This window comes from Scheffersomyces xylosifermentans (genome assembly GCF_036884685.1).
Source record: "Scheffersomyces xylosifermentans strain CBS 12540 chromosome Unknown RJT20scaffold_5, whole genome shotgun sequence".
NCBI classification, from domain to species: Eukaryota; Fungi; Ascomycota; class Pichiomycetes; order Serinales; family Debaryomycetaceae; genus Scheffersomyces; species Scheffersomyces xylosifermentans.
The window spans coordinates 228,715-247,142 of record NW_027042943.1 but is presented as its reverse complement, the minus strand read 5'-3'; the positions used below and the strand labels follow the sequence as shown (position 1 = coordinate 247,142).

At 40.7% G+C, this 18,428-nt stretch overlaps 6 protein-coding genes across 6 annotated transcripts; 2 read left to right on the top strand and 4 right to left on the bottom strand. All coding sequences in view use genetic code 12, as the record gives it.

The window, feature by feature from the left end:
- The first annotated feature begins 798 nt into the window (after positions 1-798).
- COX19 (Cox19p) lies at positions 799-1,861 on the top strand. The gene is made up of 2 exons (XM_064917320.1): positions 799-1,016; positions 1,073-1,861. Exons 1-2 carry the CDS (start codon positions 998-1,000, stop codon positions 1,393-1,395), a joined length of 342 nt encoding a protein of 113 aa, XP_064773513.1. The 5' UTR covers positions 799-997; the 3' UTR covers positions 1,396-1,861.
- On the bottom strand, positions 1,862-6,673 carry KEM1 (chromatin-binding exonuclease). Its single transcript, XM_064917319.1, has one exon. The coding sequence runs from the start codon at positions 6,411-6,413 to the stop codon at positions 2,019-2,021; it is 4,395 nt and encodes a 1,464-aa protein (XP_064773512.1). The 5' UTR covers positions 6,414-6,673; the 3' UTR covers positions 1,862-2,018.
- Positions 6,674-7,605: 932 nt separating this feature from the next.
- On the bottom strand, positions 7,606-10,165 carry RJT20DRAFT_47045 (uncharacterized protein). The gene has a single exon (XM_064920271.1). The coding sequence runs from the start codon at positions 9,906-9,908 to the stop codon at positions 7,944-7,946; it is 1,965 nt and encodes a 654-aa protein (XP_064773511.1). The 5' UTR covers positions 9,909-10,165; the 3' UTR covers positions 7,606-7,943.
- Positions 10,166-12,134: 1,969 nt separating this feature from the next.
- OFI1 (Ofi1p) lies at positions 12,135-12,503 on the bottom strand (the record flags this gene model as incomplete). The annotated part of the gene is made up of 1 exon (XM_064921680.1): positions 12,135-12,503. A coding segment is annotated over one exon (369 nt), but the record flags the coding sequence as incomplete, so codon positions are not given.
- A 917-nt stretch (positions 12,504-13,420) lies between these two features.
- RJT20DRAFT_135429 (uncharacterized protein) lies at positions 13,421-14,145 on the bottom strand (the record flags this gene model as incomplete). The annotated part of the gene is made up of 4 exons (XM_064918401.1): positions 13,421-13,547; positions 13,586-13,626; positions 13,649-13,869; positions 14,121-14,145. 4 exons carry the CDS (start codon positions 14,143-14,145, stop codon positions 13,421-13,423), a joined length of 414 nt encoding a protein of 137 aa, XP_064773509.1.
- Positions 14,146-15,676: 1,531 nt separating this feature from the next.
- KNS1 (serine/threonine protein kinase) lies at positions 15,677-17,863 on the top strand (the record flags this gene model as incomplete). Its single annotated transcript, XM_064921661.1, has 2 exons — positions 15,677-15,772; positions 16,211-17,863. The coding sequence occupies 2 exons, from the start codon at positions 15,677-15,679 to the stop codon at positions 17,861-17,863; spliced, it is 1,749 nt and encodes a 582-aa protein (XP_064773508.1).
- Between the last annotated feature and the right edge of the window lie 565 nt (positions 17,864-18,428).

The window sequence follows — 18,428 nt, the reverse complement described above, 5'->3', positions numbered from 1 at the left end:
CGTCCTTGTATTCCGTTCTTCCATATGGTACGGCAGCCGATGGAAGCAGTTAAGCCCGTGGTATATAGCATAACAGTGCTGACCCGCTGTACATGATGTAGGTGGATGTTGATACAGTAAGCTTAGGGGGCATGAATTTTGCTATTATTGCTATTGCTATTCCTATTGCTTGGCTAGTTTATTTACAGAGATATGATAGTGAATTTTTCACTTACGTGGAATTTTTCACAAGCACTCCAACCTTGGTATCGATATCGATAGGGATAATTTATGGTCTCCACATTATAAGACCCTTCCTCATACTCTACAACATAAGACTCACAAGGTTATTACTTTCCTTCTAACTGGGGTTCATATTACTGCTGTATGGATCTATATATCTATATACTCCTATTCATTCCATGTTCATTCCCGATTTTTCACAGCCATTCTCTCACCGGCCTTAAGCATCTTCCTATTCTCTTGGCCCAAACAGGAAACCCACCTTCTCTTGGGACTTCACTTGCCAATTGACAGTTTATCCCAAGGCCCATTGTCACTCTTCTCTGGTGAAAACCTCAAAACGGGTTTAACACCCGCTTTCGCTTTTCTGGGGGAATTTCACCCAAATCCCCCAAAGAAGAAGTGCCAACTACCAATGAGCGCAAGGCATAATATATAGAATACTACACCAAAACACCAGCATTAACACCGCTTCTATCACCACCACAACCCCAAATGGAATTAAGTATCTCTCCTCTCCCCCACCTTCTATAATCACCTTAAATACCATATTTCTTCCCCATATTTCTTCCCCATAAGCCAGCCCATTAAAACTACCATTACTGTGCATATAACCAGCGGTGTCCGGGTTACAGTCTATGTCACATGATCCACACCACCTGACCCAGCACATCACCGATTTTTCAGTTTGTTCATTTTGCAGGCTCATTGGCCAACTCATTAAGAACCCCATATTCCACTCCACAGAGACAGAAATACCATAAAACAAGTCAAAATGGCTACCGGCGCACCAGGTAAGTATTTCATTCCCGAAATTTGCTTTTAAAACAACAAAACTAACATCAAATAGGAGGAAATTTCAGAGGTTGGACACCTACTCCACCAGAAAGAGGTTCATTTCCTTTGGACCATGATGGAGAATGTACGGAGTACATGAACCGTTACTTGCAATGTATGAGGTTCACCGAGAACAAGAACGCTCCAAACTGTCGTATTTTGGCAAAGCAATACTTGCTGTGTCGTATGGACAATCAGCTTATGGAACAACTGACATGGGATTCGCTTGGATTGGTGAATCTACCAGGAGACAATGAGACCAACCACGACCATCTACGTGACAGTAGCAAAGAAACGAAGGATTCCAAGGGCGGTTTGGCCGAGCAGAAGAAGTAGAAGCGGGTTCCGTTGAAATTGAGTTGTTTTTGGGTGTTTTGAAGGGTGTTTTGTTCAATCTCGGATGGATGGATGCGTTCAGTATATGTCTATCCAAGATGAAGAATTGGTCCTTCAAGCATTCAAAGGGTCTCTAAAGGTATCAGAATGACTCTATTACCATCGAAACGTCATTGTTTCCCATTTTCCCATCACTACAAGCATCATGTTCGGCCAAATCCAAATTCAATTTCCATAATCAAAAACGTTTTATTTCATCTGAGAAGATTTGACATTAAAAGGGCTAATTGGTTAAAGCTGTATCAATGGAATGAAAGCATAACCACTGCTATTATTCCTATTCACGGTTAGCATCATTCTTGTGGAGTCTGTGCCACTTCGACTCTCTATTTAACTATAAATTTCTATAAATTACTAGAATATGAGCTTATGATACTTGTACATACAAAATAAAATATTTATACTATTACTGTTCGAAAAGTATCCTAATCTTCATACTGGGTACAAAGTATCAGATATTATATGAATATATGATATATACAACGAGCGTGATTTGCAGCGAGTTAAAAGTAATCTTTAGACTCATTGAGCTCACCAATTTCAAATACTTTTAAACCGTCGACTTAAGTAGAAGAAGCTGCAGTGGCAGGTGGACTACTTGATTTTCCTCTTCCACGATGACCTCCACGACTTGAACCTCTTCCTCCACGACTATTGCCTCTACCACCTCTGCCGGCATGGCCTCCACGTCCTCTAAATGCGTGTCCATGATGACAAAGTAGGCGATTGCCGGGAAGATACTGAGGCTGTGGTGGTGGCTGTTGAAACTGTTGTGGTGGTTGGCCTGGAGCAAATTGCCCAGGAATTGGAGCAAATTGGCCTGGTGGTGGTGCTGGGTAGTACATTGGAGGAACACCGAATTGGCCAGGAGCAAGAATTGGTGCACCATAGAAGGCTGGTGGTCCTTGCGGAATCTGTCCTTCACTCATAACTTGAGTGTAGATGGTTCCATAAATCTGTTTAATGGCATCTGTATTCAGAATAGGAGCAGCAGAACCATTGTCTTCTGCAGATGCATTTCCTACTTCAGCTGGTTCTTGCTGTTGCTTCTTAGCACCACCCTTTAATAAGGTCAATAACTCGTTAGACTTCTTAGCATTGATTTCCTTAGTCTTTGCACTCTTAGCTTTTGCTTCTTGTTCTTGTCTCTGCTTAGATTCGACCTTTTGCTTCTGGAAATGCTCAAGACGGGCTTGCTTCTCTTCCTGACTCAAAGGCTTTCTGTTCTGAGATGCTCTCGAGTGGTAGACAAATTGACGGTTCGTGATGTTCAACACCAACGAAGAATCTAAGGTAAGACCACGACTGGTTTGAAGTTTACCATTCATGGTGTTACCACTAAGCAATGGGTAGTCAAAGATAAGACCAAGCGAAGTCTTAGAACCAATGGTACTGATACTAACAACTGTACCCTTGGACAAGATTGGAGCTTTACCGAAATCTTGGACATAGATAACTCTGTCACCTAATTCAAACTTTTGGTCACTGAGCAATTGGTAGGAATCCCCTGGGTTCAAAATAGCATCCTTTGGAACACCCTTAATGTCACGGTTAACAGTTGGAATTGGTGTGTTGACGTAGTTGATCATGAACTGCTCAATGGCTTCAAAACTAAACTTAGTCAAAGATTCACTTTCCAATGAAACAGCAATCAAGTCACGCTTGACTTCCTTCAACCAGCTACGAACTTCCTTCAATTCTTCAGCGCTACTAACTTCACCTACTCTAGGCATGTCTTTACCACCCAATTGAGACAAGTTAGCAAACAACTTTGGGAATTTGCTCTTGTAACGATTGATTAAATCAATGGCAAGAGGAGAAAACTCCCAGAATTTGCCATTTGGAGACTTCTTAGTATATCCCAAAACTTTTTGTCTCTTTCCTTCAAACTTCAATTCTAAACCAATGTTGGTTCTGCTTCCATTTCCATCGAGGATCATGTACTGAGAAGTGATACGGGAGAGAAGCAATGGGTTGAGTCTCAAGGTCTTACTGACTTCAAACGATGGATAGTACTTGATCTCACGGTTCTCAATGGACCATCTCTTCTTACCAATGTTTGGTTCAGCAATAGACTGAATCTTGGAAATTTTGATGCTCAACTTGTCGTCGTTATAACCAACTACTGTAGCTGGTGTTCCGTAAGCCATGTCACCTAAGAAGACAACCTGCGAGTTCAATGGGAACTCTTCATCGATTGGGAGTGGAGCTCTTGTTGCAAATCTTTGGTCCTTGTTGGTAATTTCTTTGACCACTAATTGCAATGGGTAAGCTTCTAATTCCTTGGCGAAGGTCTTAACATAAGCTCCCTTTGGGTTTCTTACTAATCCATTGACAGGTTGAACATATACCAATCCTTCAATATCACCCAATTTCACACCCTTTGTCTTCTCGTAAATGAATTTCAAGTTACTGGCATCACCTCTAAACTGCTTAATTTCCTCAGAGGTAAGAGCAGAGCTGAAGACCTTCTTGATACCCTTTAGGTTTCTGTGAGACTCATATTTGTTCTCGGAATCACAAACCTTAACAACTTTGGATTCTCTCAAAAATGGCCACTTGGTGTATACCAATTTGTTCACAAATTGCTGTGCAAATTGGTGAACGGTTAAATCTTCCCAAATGTTGTCGACTGTAAGAATCATAGACTCGGATCTTGAAGGGTATTGGAAAACCTTCACTTCGTTCAAAAGTAGCTCAGAGTGGAAATTCACATTGTGCAAAGTTGGGAAACCTGCCAATAACTCCTTTCCTGTCTTGGCACCTTCAATGAAACCAATTCTGTACTTGTCAACCTTAGGCAAAACAAACTTCTCCTCTAAACATTGATCATGTTCAAGGTCATGGAAGAAGCCTGGCAATGGACTTGGATATACGTAGTCAATTTGTGGGTTGTGAACAAAGAGAATTGCGTCTCCAAAGGAGTTTCTTTTAGTCTCTTCTGGGGTTAATTTGGCTTCGATAGGCTTTAAAGCTTCAATTAACTTCTTCTCATCAACGAAGTCTAATAAAACGACAGCTTCCCACGAAGCAGTCTTTCCGTTCATATCAATATCCACTTCATGTGGGTAGAAATTAATGATAGGAGAGTGTTCTTCTGTCATCAAAGGTCTGTAGACCAAAGGCATCAACTTTCTTGATCTAGCTGGAAGAACAGCCATCAATTGCTCGAATGGCTTGAATGGTGTGGACTTCTCATAAGTCAACTCTTTGCCGTTCTTGATTAACTCCTCAAGACCGACGGAAATATCCGAGATTCTTGGCGAGTAATGGTACTTGTAGTACCAGTTCCAAGATGGAACACCTTGGTAATAATAGTACAAAACCCATTGTAAACCCTCCACGTAGTGCTCTGTAAGCTCAACGATCTTCTCTCTATCATAGATCGAGAAGTGCAATTTATCCTTGTAGTATTTGTCCTTCCAGTCAAGAAACTTAGTATCATAGATGTCCTTGGAGCTCTTCAATAACTCCTCTGTTTCAATCAAATTGGCGGACTGGTACTTCTTGATGATTCTTCTAGTCTCATTCAATCTTTCTTCGTACTCTTCGTCGGTCTCGTAAGGAGACATTCCATCTACGTCCAATTTGGCAGTGTAAGTATCCTCGGACTTGGAGTGAATAATGATTATACCCACCTCGAGGGCAAATTCCTTGATAAAGTCAAGGTTTTGTTGTACGTCATCTTTAGGCAACTTCAAAGTTGGAAGCTTTCCTTGGTTTTCTAATTCGATAAGCTCGGCTACTGGCTTGGCATTGATTTCCATAAACCATGGCTTGATGAAGCCGACGAGCTTCTTTTGGTCCTTCAAGATGAGTAACTTTCCAATTCTCTTTCTCTTCTTCTCACCAGTAATTGAAATGTCATCCAACTTCTTGTTGAACCACTCGACATCTACGTCCTGCTTCTCAAAGTTCTCAAGTTCGAACTCGGACAAGTAGTGGATCCAGATATTAAGTCTCTTGAGGTTGATTTTACCTTCCTCATTGATGTAACCATCGGATTGCTTCAAGGTCTGCTTGAAAGTGGCAATTAAAAGTGGAAATGCACCCTTGTTGATAAACAAATCGGGCAAATTAGGTAAGAAATCGTTACCTATCACATACATAATTAAAATAAAGTCATCAAGTACTCTGTCAAAGTCATAATCAAAGCTTAACTGGCTCTCAAGATCTTCGAACTCGAGTGCCATATATTCTCTCAATAAAGAAAGATGCAAAAGATAGAAGTTTTGTTCATGTAAGTCCTTAGGTTTTCCTCTCAGAGGTCCAAAGGTGACTTCTTCTCTTAAAAGAGCGAAATGGGGATCGTGTGAAGACAATCCCAACATGATCAAATCAGCATCCAAACCGTAGATACAATGTCTCACGTTTGGATCGTATGTCTTTTCGGAACGAATGGTTCTAATATAATCCATGATTTTATGTTCACCTTCACCCGGTACTTCGTGTCCACTGAGAACAATTTGAATGTTGGCCCAATTAGAATCCTCGGTTATCTTCTTGTGAATGAAGTATTTTAAGTTGTCTGTCAATTTGGACATGAACTCAGTTCCTGGGGTGATACAATTTGAATCAAAAGGATCTTCCTTAGGGATTTCCTCGCCATTTTCAATGGCCTTCTTGAGGTTTTCCTCGGCTTCGAATGCGGTTCTGAAACGTCTAGCTCGCTGTTGATTCATCTTGGCTCTTGGAGCAACACCATCAATAGCCATGTAGAACACCTTATTGGGCTTAATGATCTCAAACAAATGCTCAATGTAGCTGAAAATCGCAGCGTACATCTGGTCGTCGGTCATTCTCAGTAACGTATCGTCATTGGAATGTGTGCACGTATGCAAAATGGAATTCATGTCAAGATAGAGATTGTCAAACTCGGGTATTTGGTTCTCGTCAATGAGTTGAGATATCAACGGCCATCTTTCGGAAATGAACCGGAAAAATTTAGGAATACCCATGGTGTATAGCTGTGTCTGTCAAATCGAGGAATATGCTTTGGCGTTGCAATAACGGACTTTCCTTGGTGAATTTCTGGCTGGTGTCTTGTTGTACACTGGAGCGAGTTTGTCACGCGATTGGTCGACTTTCGGGATGGAAAATTGATGGAAAAACGTGGAAAAAACGAGAATCCAGTAGAGAACTACAAGCTGAATGTAACTGTCGACTTTTGCTGTTTTGAAAACGTCCCTTCGTTGGTTAGACTGTGGCAGAAGGAGTGGGTTCCCATGATTTGTGATTTGTGCTGTTAAAAAAATCGAATTTTTGAAAAGTCGTCCACGAGCGGTACGCGCACGACCGGGTTTTTGTTATGGCGGCAGATAATGTAAGGTGTGCATATAATAAATGGGTGCAAATTGATGGTTATGGGTGTAATATGGGGATGAAGTGGTAATGGTTGTTATGTTATGGGGGAGTATGGGGGAGTATGGTTGGTGATGGTTGGGATGGTTGGGGTGGGTAGAGATTGCTATTTTTGTGGTTAATGGTTAAAAAAAGTTGTCTTCAGGTATAAGTTAGTTATGGTATCGTACCATTGTTAAACTGAGTAGGTTTAATGTAGGTACGCGGTAGAGGCTTATAGATGTTGCAATGGATGGTTGCAATGGATAATACTAAAAAGGGTTAAGTCAGTTATATTGGGTAATAGTTGTAATAATCGGGGTAGTAGGGTGAAGATGATTTACTCGATGAAATTTACTCTTTGGTCTACTCTATGGTCTACTCTTATGGTTAACGACTACAATTATCTTAAACGGCTAAAGGAAAGTGCAACAGATTCTGTAGGTATAGGGCAGGGCAGTATTATGGTATGGTTCATGACATTATCGTCGATGATGTAGTTGATATGGGTTGATAATATGGTTAATAGCCAATGGTATCATAACTGCTCTTGTATTATGAGTAAGTCTTGGTGGTATGACACTTTGTAAATCAAATAGCTTCTAATACCAGTATGTGACATTATGTACTGATATGCTTCATTGATCCTATTATGGTCACTGACCACAATTATGGCAGAGTCAGTTATGGTTATGTAATACTATTATGTCATCAGAAAAGAGGTTACATGTGGATTCCTCTTATTCTTCATTATGATACAGGTTCATAGGTTAAATGTTCTTTGGTCATAATATGTTAATATAGATGTGTATTGAAATTAAACGATAACGTACTATGAACTCATACCTACAGATTCTCCGTCTACGATCCTCAATCATAGAAATAATTAAATTAAGAAACAACTGAACAATGATAAGTAACCTATTTATAGAGTAAACGTGTGTTCGTCCACACAACGAAGAACCAAACAATTGAATTTATGACAATTTAGGATATAAAGACCAACCTTTCAAACCAAACCGTAAAAAAAAACATAAATACCAAGCGAATCAATAATGAAACAACATAAATTTAAACCGGTAGCCGCCTCCGGATGGGATCACACCAGTGATCTCAACTATAGTCATCATGACTCCATAACATTCCAATTACCTTTGTACCACGGTGAGCTCCTTGGTGGTAGTCTTGAACAAATCTCTGATAGGACGACTCTGCTTGTAAATGGCAATGGCGCATTTATTCAAATTTTCCTTTAGACTGAGTTTTTGGATCTTGCTGGCACCAACGTCAGCTGCGGTATTCAAATACTCAACACTATTCCTTGAAAATGACTTATATCCCCTGTAGACTGCTGTAGCCACTTGTGAGAGTTTGGAGTCGTATTTATGAATGTTCGTATCTACAAATTCCCGGACGTTTTCCATCCCTGCCTTCGAATATTCGTTCAACAATAAAGCTTCATCTTTAGCCTGATTGATCAAGATTTCGGATTCGCTCAATAGTTTCTTGAACCGATGTTGCTTGAACTCGTTAAATTGTTGCACTCCTACATGGCTGTACTGTTTCAAGTGGTGGAATGCGATTTGAGAATATTCGGATAACTTTGAGGCACCTTCACTACCGAACACACCGAACTTATCCATAATTTCTACTCTTGCACCTCTCCATTTATCAAAAGCAATCCTGCTGTATCTGCTTGTGTCATGTAGCACCTTCTTGAAGTGTACTCTTCCTGCCGAACGAGCTTCAGATCCAATCTTGCTCAACTTTGAAGCAAGAGAAAAGCTTCTTTCTTTGAGAACTCTAGTAGGATTCTCGGCTATTTCATGCCACTTGCCCCAGACAGGTGAGCCGTACTTGTGGAAGACTTGAGTACTTCCTTGGATAACATTGTTTTTGAATTGATTTGAAAGCTTGAGCACCCTGTTCACCCTCTTTCTCTTTTTCGAAAACAACGAGAAAGTGATGAATGTTGATGCTGGGCTGGTCTCCTCTTCATAGAGGTAGTCCTGCCACACCTGTTGAACATAAGCCAAAGGATTCACAGGCTCTGGCTTGACTTCCGCTGGTGTCAACATGTAAATTGTCCCGTAATATACCGGAATCATACTAATAACACCGAAGATAATGAAGTAGTAGTATAGGTAATCAGAATGAGCCTCCAAGAAGTCCAGAAGGTGTTGAAGTGCGTATACCAATATACGATTGATGGTACTTTTCTCGGCAACATGGTCATTTTCTATTGGAGGGAAGGTAGCATTATCGGTAGTGGATGATGATCCATTAGCAGCATCTTCAGATGTTTTACCGTCAAAATGAACGTTAGAATGGTGCTTGTTATCCTTTGAACGGCTGGAAACCTTTCCTAAGCTTTCCTCTGCTTCATCCTTGAGGTCTACAATAGTATCATCGAGATTCTCTTCACCACTATTGTCGTTACCGACTGTCTCTGACTTTATCTCACTGTCTTCATTCTTTACCATGCTAGCCTGCTGGTCAATGTATCTATTCAACTGATCTATCTTCAACTTAGCATAATTCAGGAAGAAATTAGTACTGCTTTGTTTAATACTGTCATTGATTCTAGTCAAGTTCTCATAGAACTTGATCTTATGGGAAATATCCGAATCTTGCGAAGATGTCGAGTTGCTTCTACGTCCTGACGTGGATGCAGTGACCTCATGATCATCCCCAGATTCCAGGGAATTGGTTTCTTCTGAGTATGAGGAAACGGAAGCGGCGTAATTGTCGTCGGCCGTTGATTCGGCAAGATCAGCAACTGCAGAGAGTGTTTCTGGTGTTACTGGCGTAGTTGAGTCGGTTCTTGGATCAATTGGAACTTCCTGCTTTGGTGTTGAGCTGCTGTTACTTCTGCTATAGATGGAGGGCAAACGGAAGGTTGCAAAACTGGAAATCGATGATCTGCTTTCATCTCGCTGGGCTTCCTCGTGCTGTGAATTCGTTTCTTGGCCCGCCATATGCAATGGGTCGATCTGGTGGTCTAGTTTGTAGTCGTGGGAGCTTGTAGTTGACTGGTCATCATCCACGTCTGACGACAGCGAGATGATGGACCAATCTTCGTCCGTATGGGCCGATTGTGGGGCTGAGGACATCGCGGCACGTTCTGAACACTTTCAAGCACTTTCAGGGCACTGGCACGTCTGTAGAGCCTACTATTGATGGTGGCAATCAGAAAGAACAAGTGGTGTAAAAAGAATTAGCCGCCAGAAAATCAAAAAATGGGATTATAGAGGTTTTGATAATGCGGGTGTGGTGGGGGAAAGAAGGGGGTGGGATTGTGATTTGTGAGGGTGTGCGATTAGATTAATGGAGGGGGGAATGGGAGATGGGAGATGTAGGATGGGAGGTGTAGAATGAGAAGAGAGGGTGGTTAGAAGAGTTGTGAAGAATGAAGAATGAAGGGAGAAAAAGACAAGGGAGAAGAATAAGAGAAGAAGAACTAAGAATAAGAAGAACTAAGAATAAATTACAGAGGAATTACTACAACAAATAAAATAGGAAAGCCAGTACTAAGTAGAGAGATCCAGAACCTCTCTCACAATTCATCATCCACAAAACACACATTGAAACCTAACAGAAAAACCGACTATCATCCTCAATCCGGTAACTACCTACCCTCCCTCCAGCCACCGTAGTAAGGTGGGTAAGCACGGTTACCCTGCGAAATGTGCAATTTGCCCAATCTGCCCAATCTGCCCAATCTGCCCGTGCTCTTCAAGCTACACACGACTATGATAGGCACGGGATTGCCGTCGGATCAAAACCTGTTCATCGTGAACGTGAGCCTGGGCATCAAGTCAGCACTTTCACATTTCTCCGGGCCCAAACATATACTTTTGCCATAAACTAACTGGTAGCTCGGTATCTGTCGGTATCAGGGTTTATCAGTGAGCAGATAAGAAAAAGGAGGGGGCATCCTGTATGAAGTGCATACACCATAAAGTGACAGGGAAAATTTCGGGTGGGATCGAGTCACGTGATTATGTAATAGTTTTGTGGGATGGATTTGTAGGAGGGATTTGTCAAATAGTAAATTGTCATACTATGGAGAGGAGTAAATATAAAAGTGGTAGAGATGAATATAGTAAAGGATCAAGAGCTCGTTGAAGACTTCATCTATGGTTACATATTTGAAAGCTTTTTATTGTTAGTACAATGTAGCAAGCATCATATATAATAAGGTTTCATCAGCATCCATGCCGCAACTCAGAAATGTACCAGAGTAACGAAGTTACATTCCTGCGTGTTTCAATCTTTGGATTAATCAGAGGAATCTTTCCCCATCAATAAGAAACGAAACAGGAAGATTGTAAAGGGAAAATCAACAGTTTATTTAAGTATATTACAGCATTCCAACCATTTACAGGAAAGTCAAATTAACAAAAAAAAACACCTATGAATATAATAAATAATTGTAATGAGTACAAAATTTTAGGATAAGTTGCCTGTAACCTTCCTACCATATTGTCAAACCGGACAATCCCATTTCCCCTTGTTAAGAACAAGTGCTTTGTCAGAACATCTTATTTGGTTCTTTTCCGTTTTTTACTATTGAATTCTCTGTCTAGCCTGCCCCGTTCTTGATCCAAATACGCCTCTTCCTCTCTCATCTCTCTCCCCCGCTTCTGGTCAAGATAATTCAATAGGGTCGATCTGGCCTCTTTGTTGTGTTGGTCTGATTCTTTTTCTAGTTTTTCAAGCCTTTGGTTAAGACCCCAAATATACTCTTCAAGTCTCAAAGTATTCATTTGTAATTTCTGAAACTCGGATCTGGACACTGAACCACTTTCGTCCCGTAATTTTTGCTGAGCTTCAGCTTTATCGAAAGAAGGATTAAAAGATGCATTTATTGAAGGGAAGTTTCTATCACCGCTTCTATCTTTATGTTTCACTTGGGGCAGGCGAGCTCTTCTATAGGTGTCATCAGGTTGTCCCTTAACTTCTCGAGTCTTTGGTTGATTTTCCTTTTTATTTTCACCCCTATACTGGCTATTTTGCTGACCATTATGTACTGCACTCGTCTCATTGGGACCATCACTATTAGTAATTGCCGAAATGCTTATTTTACTTCGGTTCCTTTTCTCTTGTTCAACCTTTTCACTTTCGTTCTCTTCCTTTTCGTCATTCAAATACTCATCTGATTGTCTAGGAGAAAATTTCTCAACTAAATTAATATAGCATGAACCCATCTTCGTTGGAAAGACGGATTGGATGTGGAGCTCAGAATTTATACTATCATTTTCGTTTGTTGACTTTGTAGCTGTACCAGGGGAATTTGTTGACTTTATCGCATCCCAGTTACATGCTACAGGAGAATTTTGATGTCTTGCAAGAGCATCAGGACGTGAGAAACTTCTTTGGCAACGAGAACATGTATAAGGCTTTTCACCAGTATGAAGTTTTTCGTGTCTTCTTAAATCGTGAATTCTTCTAAACTTAAGGTCACATTTAGGGCAGTCATGCGGCCGTTCTGTTGAATGAATTAGTTCATGGGAAACCATATTATGTTTGCGTGTGAAACCTTTGTTACAAACTCCACAACGGTATTTTTTAAAGGTCTCATCAGAGTCTGAATTGGAGTTAGTCTTGCTCCTTGGTGAATCTGACGCTTGAGTTGGCGTTGGCGTTGGCGTTGGCGTTGGAATATTATTAGAGCCTGTAAACTCGTTCTTGGGTTTTGTATTCATTGTCACCATTATATTATTCGTATCTAAAAAGATAGCCTCAGTAGGCAGAGGATAAGAAATCCATTGAAAACAAAGAAAAAAATCGTAAGCAGTCCAGAAACTTGCCGAAGTGAAGATAATTATACAATTGAATATGGAGGAGGAATACACAAGTACAAGAACAAGCTACAATCCACGGGAGGGCAAAGCCTAACTAAATATGGAAGTCGGCCGAATCGTCAGCAGGAGCAACTACTTCTGCAGTTCCTAGAAGGCACCTAAGATCGAGCGAATCTTCCAGATGAAGCGTACCTTTGTTATACATTAACCATTGGAATTGTGAAACGGCTTAAATGGACAGGGTAATTGCTAAAACCAGCAGCACAAAGCAACATTACAGATCTAGTCTACACACTTGACAATGCCGGAAGTGTTACATTATAGGTACTTAGAGGTAAATATGTATAGCTTCTTAAATGTTGCAGAAAAAATGAGACTGAAAAAGTGAAACTGTCCTCACGATGAAATAACAAAGGTTTAAGGTATGACAAAAGTGCTGCCAACATGAAGGAGAGGCGGAAATTTAGGACCTTGTGCTTCAGTCGCATACTTCCGATCGCTTGTCGTACCTTTTGTGGACTGAATCTATATTGTTACTAAGGAACACGACGTAATGGCTATACTAAAAAAGAATTACTATGGTGTTTATTTTCAGAGAAGGACATTTCCGGTTCTTCCATCTATACCTTTAGCATAGTGTAGATTTATTGTGAAATCCTGATTTCGATCTGAAGTTTTAGACAAATGCTTCAGAATTTATAGCTTTCGCCTTGAAAATGCGTCTTTTAGAATAATACGGATAATTGCATCTTATGCCGAATTATAATTTTATCTCAAATTTTAATATCGACATCGCTTTTGTTCTGCATTGATTCGACCTACGAGGTCGAAAATGCTTCGAATAATTCAAAATTGCTATTATCACGGCCCAAACCCGCAGGATCACCGACCGACGAACACATCCGCAGCCTATTCATTCCCAAATCCACCCACACATTTTGCAGCCTAGCTGTTTGGTATTTTTGGACAACTTTCATACATACAGGTTATCAGATGACAAGTCATGCACGGTTTGCGCACGAGCCTGGTGGAATACCAGCACATACCAGTTCCAGTACGTTATCAGGCGGGACTGGGAGGGAAAAGCCGAGATGCTTGAAGAAGATTGGGAGTGATCTGTGGTTGGAATTTCGAGTATGAAGGATATTTAGCCCCCGTTTCAAATAAATGATCAATAGCAAGATGCACAGCGGTCCAGTAGAGGCACCAGCAGCAGCAGAAGCAGAAGCAGCAGCAGAAGCAGCAGCAGAAGCAGCAGCAATAAACTCTGTCTTCGACCTTAGACAGATAAAGTTGCCTTAGCCCGCCACGACCCTTCCCTGACCCTGGCCAAACCCCGACCCCCACCCAAGTGATGACGACATGAATTCCGTTGCGGCATGGATCTTTTCAACCACACTGAACCCGGCGGCATGGATGTTTTCACCCGCACCACGTGATGCATCTCATTTCCCACAACCCACAACTTGCACGCCCCCCCCCCCCCTTGCGAAGTGCAATTTTGAAGCTTCAACTCACCCTCAAACCCGCCAATGTGGACCATGCAACGCAACCTACCGAGCAAAAAAAATCAGACAGACACACAGCAAATCAGACACTGGGCAACTTTTGTCAGAAAGTGAAAAGTTTGGCCAAACCATTAAACAGCAACGAACAAGGAGTGGATTAGTTGTAGATAACGGTGTACTTTTGTAGAACGTGAGCAATTGGAGTGACCCGCAGGCACCCCAGGATCCGATTGTACAGAAGAAACGGGAAAAAACCGGTGGAAATCGAGGAAACCGCTGGATAACCAGAGAGATCCGAAGAAGATTAGTGTTGAACAGGAGTATTTGTTAGAAGATACTGGTAGAAACACGGTAAAAGGACCGAGATAACGAGCCGAAAGACATCAGCAGTTGATAGGAGTCGCACAACAAGCGAAATAGCGACGAAGATCGGACTAAAACCAGTGGAAACAGACAGATATAAGAGATATCTATGTATAGTTGGAAGTGAGTATCATTACACCAACGACAAGTCATAGATTCAAGTCCAAGACCCCGTTGTTTAGGAACAGAGGTACACAGATTGTGGATATCGAGAGTTGGGCTGGAACCATCGGATTCGAAGCATCACAAAAAGCCCCCCAGAAGACCCTGTTGTTACCATAGTAACCGATAAGGAGAGGATAGGGAGAAGGATAAGAATAAGACAAGCTGGTGTATTGAATTGTTGAAGTGATCGTTGAATAAAAAGATACGATAGCTTATTGCTGATAGTGATAGCTGATTGCTGAGTTATTGAAGTGATAGCTGAATAAAGGATACGATAGTTGAATTGGTTCAGTGGATAAGCACTGGTCATTGGTATTGGTATTCTTATTGGTATTCTTATTGAAACGACATTTTGGAGAGTACATCTTGGAAAGGTTGTTGGATAGCAATTGGCATTGACATTTGAAGTACTTAACGGTGTTCTTTAAAGGTGTTCTTCAACGGTGTTCTTTAACGGTGTTGATTCGAAGAAAAAGCTGTCAAGAAGAGTCAAGGAAAGAAAAAGCAGCTAAGCAATCTTATTCACACGAATAAGAGCTTAGAAAGTGACAATTTTGACAAGAAAGCATCAAAAAAGCATCAAGTTTGATAGGAAAGCACCAGAAAGTGACAAGTTTCATACGAAGTGACAAGTAACCATCAAAAAGAATCAAAAAGCATCAACAAAGTGACAAATTTCATATCCACTTTTATCACTTACTCTCCTACTTGAATAACTTTCACAGTCTCTTAATCATTCTTCATTGTTGATCTTTTGCATCGGATAACTATTGATTGTGACCACGAATTCAATAACAATCCCTTCTGGACAACAAGAACAAGCATTTAAACCAACCACAAAGAATATCAGCTTATCAGCTTACTAGCTTATTACCTTACTTTCTTACTACCTTATCACCTCGCTGGACTATCTTCGGTACCGATAATAACCACACTACTTATCGTACCCCTAACACGTCCCAAACAAACAAACCTCACACAACAACAAGAACTTCGATTTAACCCGTACCGTCTTGTTCTATTCATACTTCTCTTCAGATGTCGCTTATATCGAACAGAAAGAGACCAAGAGGCTTCAGCGAAACCTTCGAAAACGCGAACAAGGCTAAGGACACAGACTCCAACTCGGGCAAAGTCAACCACTTGACATTTCAACATAACATCTCGGAAACAAGCCTATCGTCGCTGTCAATAAACCTGTCTCCACCAACATCACAACTAGGTTACGGAGGTTACAACAACGCTAACAGCAATAGCAGTAACGTTTCCACGGGAATAAGTACTGGCTATAGTAGTAGCACTGCCGGAAGCAGCAGCATGAGTAACAATAACAACAGCATGACTGGACATGCTATTTTCGCCAATTCGTTGTCTTCGGACTCGACATTAACCCCCACGAGCAGCTCAGCGAGTTCGTTTGGTAACCCTTTCAAGAGCAAGTTGAAATATTCAAAACCAAGACCATACAGTGGAGTTTATCTCTTGCCGGACCATCAGATCGATGATTCGGAACAGGTGTTGATAGAGGAAAACGAAGATGTCGAAGAAGATCCCGAAGATCACGTTGATGAGGATGTCGAGGAAGATGACGATGACTTAATAATACTCGAAGAAAGGGACTTAATACCCAAGCCCAGAAACAACTCCGACTCATTGCTTATTCTCGACAACGATGCAGTAGAAGCATACAATATGTTCAATGTAAATAACGTCAACTACCAACAACAACAACACCATCATCTGCTGGTTCTGCTGCAGCACTCATTTGAGATCGATACCGTCAACTCTATACCCATCAAGAAGCAACGCACGAACTCTTTACCTCAACTACCACAGGCAAAATGTTTCTACAATAAGCTTCCCAACAATTACATCCTTCAAACGCCCAAACTTGGTAATATAAAAACAAACATCATTCCTCATCAGTTGAATCTTCCTCCATGTGATGACGAAAACGGGCACTATGTTATTAAATTAAATGAAACATTTGCCAACCGTTTCATCATCATCAAACTCTTGGGACAAGGAACGTTTGGTAAAGTGGTTCAGTGTTTCGACAAGGTCAATAGAGAACACGTAGCCATCAAGATCATACGGAATATCCAAAAGTATAGGGACGCAGCTAAAATTGAGCTTAGAATATTGTCAACACTCAAGAAGTTTGACAACAAGAATGTGAATCATTGCATCCATTTACGTGAATGCTTTGACTATAGAGGTCATATCTGCATCGTTACAGACTTATTGAAGATCTCGCTTTATGATTTCTTGGAAAATAACAAGTTCATCTCATTCCCTGGTTCCCATATTCAAGCTATCTCCAAGCAATTGATAAGATCCGTTAGTTTCCTTCATGATTTGAATCTCATCCACACAGATTTGAAACCTGAAAACATCTTGCTTCATGACGATTCTTATATTAAGAAGAACCTCTATAGTAGCACCATTATTGCTGGTTACCTCAATCTTTCGTCAGCAACGCCTAAGAAGGCCCCTAAATACCTGAAAGTTTTGAAAAACCCATTGATCCAGATCATTGATTTCGGATCAGCGATCTTTAACGATGAGTACCACTCTTCCATCGTGTCTACCAGACACTACAGAGCCCCAGAAATTGTTTTGGGTGTTGGCTGGTCCTTTCCCTGTGACATGTGGTCTATCGGGTGCATTTTGGTAGAATTGATCATTGGAGAACCCCTCTTCAAGACTCATGACAACCTTGAGCACTTGGCCATGATAGAGAAGATTTGTGGCTACAGAATAGACAAGGAAATGGTCAAAAGGTCCAAGGAGAAGGAGAACGAGTGTGGACTTGAGTACTTCACTAAGGAGTATGTAAGTTCCGAAGACGAGGACTCAGAGAATGATGACGATGATGACGATGTTATAATCGACGATGAATCTACAAAATACAATTCCTTGACATTGATGTTTCCAACCAACTCAACTCCGCTCAAGTTCATTAACAGCGTTGAGGAGTTGTCGAGAATCGACCTCTTCGTTTGTTCTCGTATTGGATTGGACATTAATTTTGACTATTCCTTGTCGATGAACTACGAGAAGAATAAGCATATTATCAACTTCGGTAATTTTACTTTCTGGTGGTTCTTTATTGATTTGCTTCGTAAGATGTTTGTCATAAATCCAGATGAACGTATCACGGCCATGGATGCATTATACCATCCATGGTTTAATTTGGGAATAGAGGATGAGGGAACTTTATAAATACCACAATGGAGTGGCATCTATAACGTCACTTCTTCATACTTAATGATTTTTCCAATTATTCAATAGGATATTCGTGGTCTACTGCTTCATTGGGTTATTTGAAGGTGCTACAAGTCGCTTGAGTTTGAGCTTTGTATCTCTCTCTCGACGTTACTAATTTTAAAACTTCGATTCGATTTTATTTCTTGTTTCTATTACATTTTTTACGGATAGGTACTAAGCCTATAGCTCTCTTTATTTATTTCATTATGTTGGTTTCCTTGGGTTTATATTCCAACTATTTTGTCCTATGTTTAATATTTCACTTCTTCCAGTTCTAAACTTGCTAAATGTTTTGACTTTCCTACAAGTTACCACTATTATCCTATTTCCCTGATTGGTATCGAATGATCTGATACCATGACTATATGTTTACCATTTTTAGTTCAAAATGACGTGAATAAATGATACGTATTGAGATAGGTCTATCTCTATTGATTTTGAGGGTATGAGAGACCGGGCGATACATGTGTATATATTAGCTTTTAGTTCTCCTTATGAATTATGACAGTTTGGTGTGTTT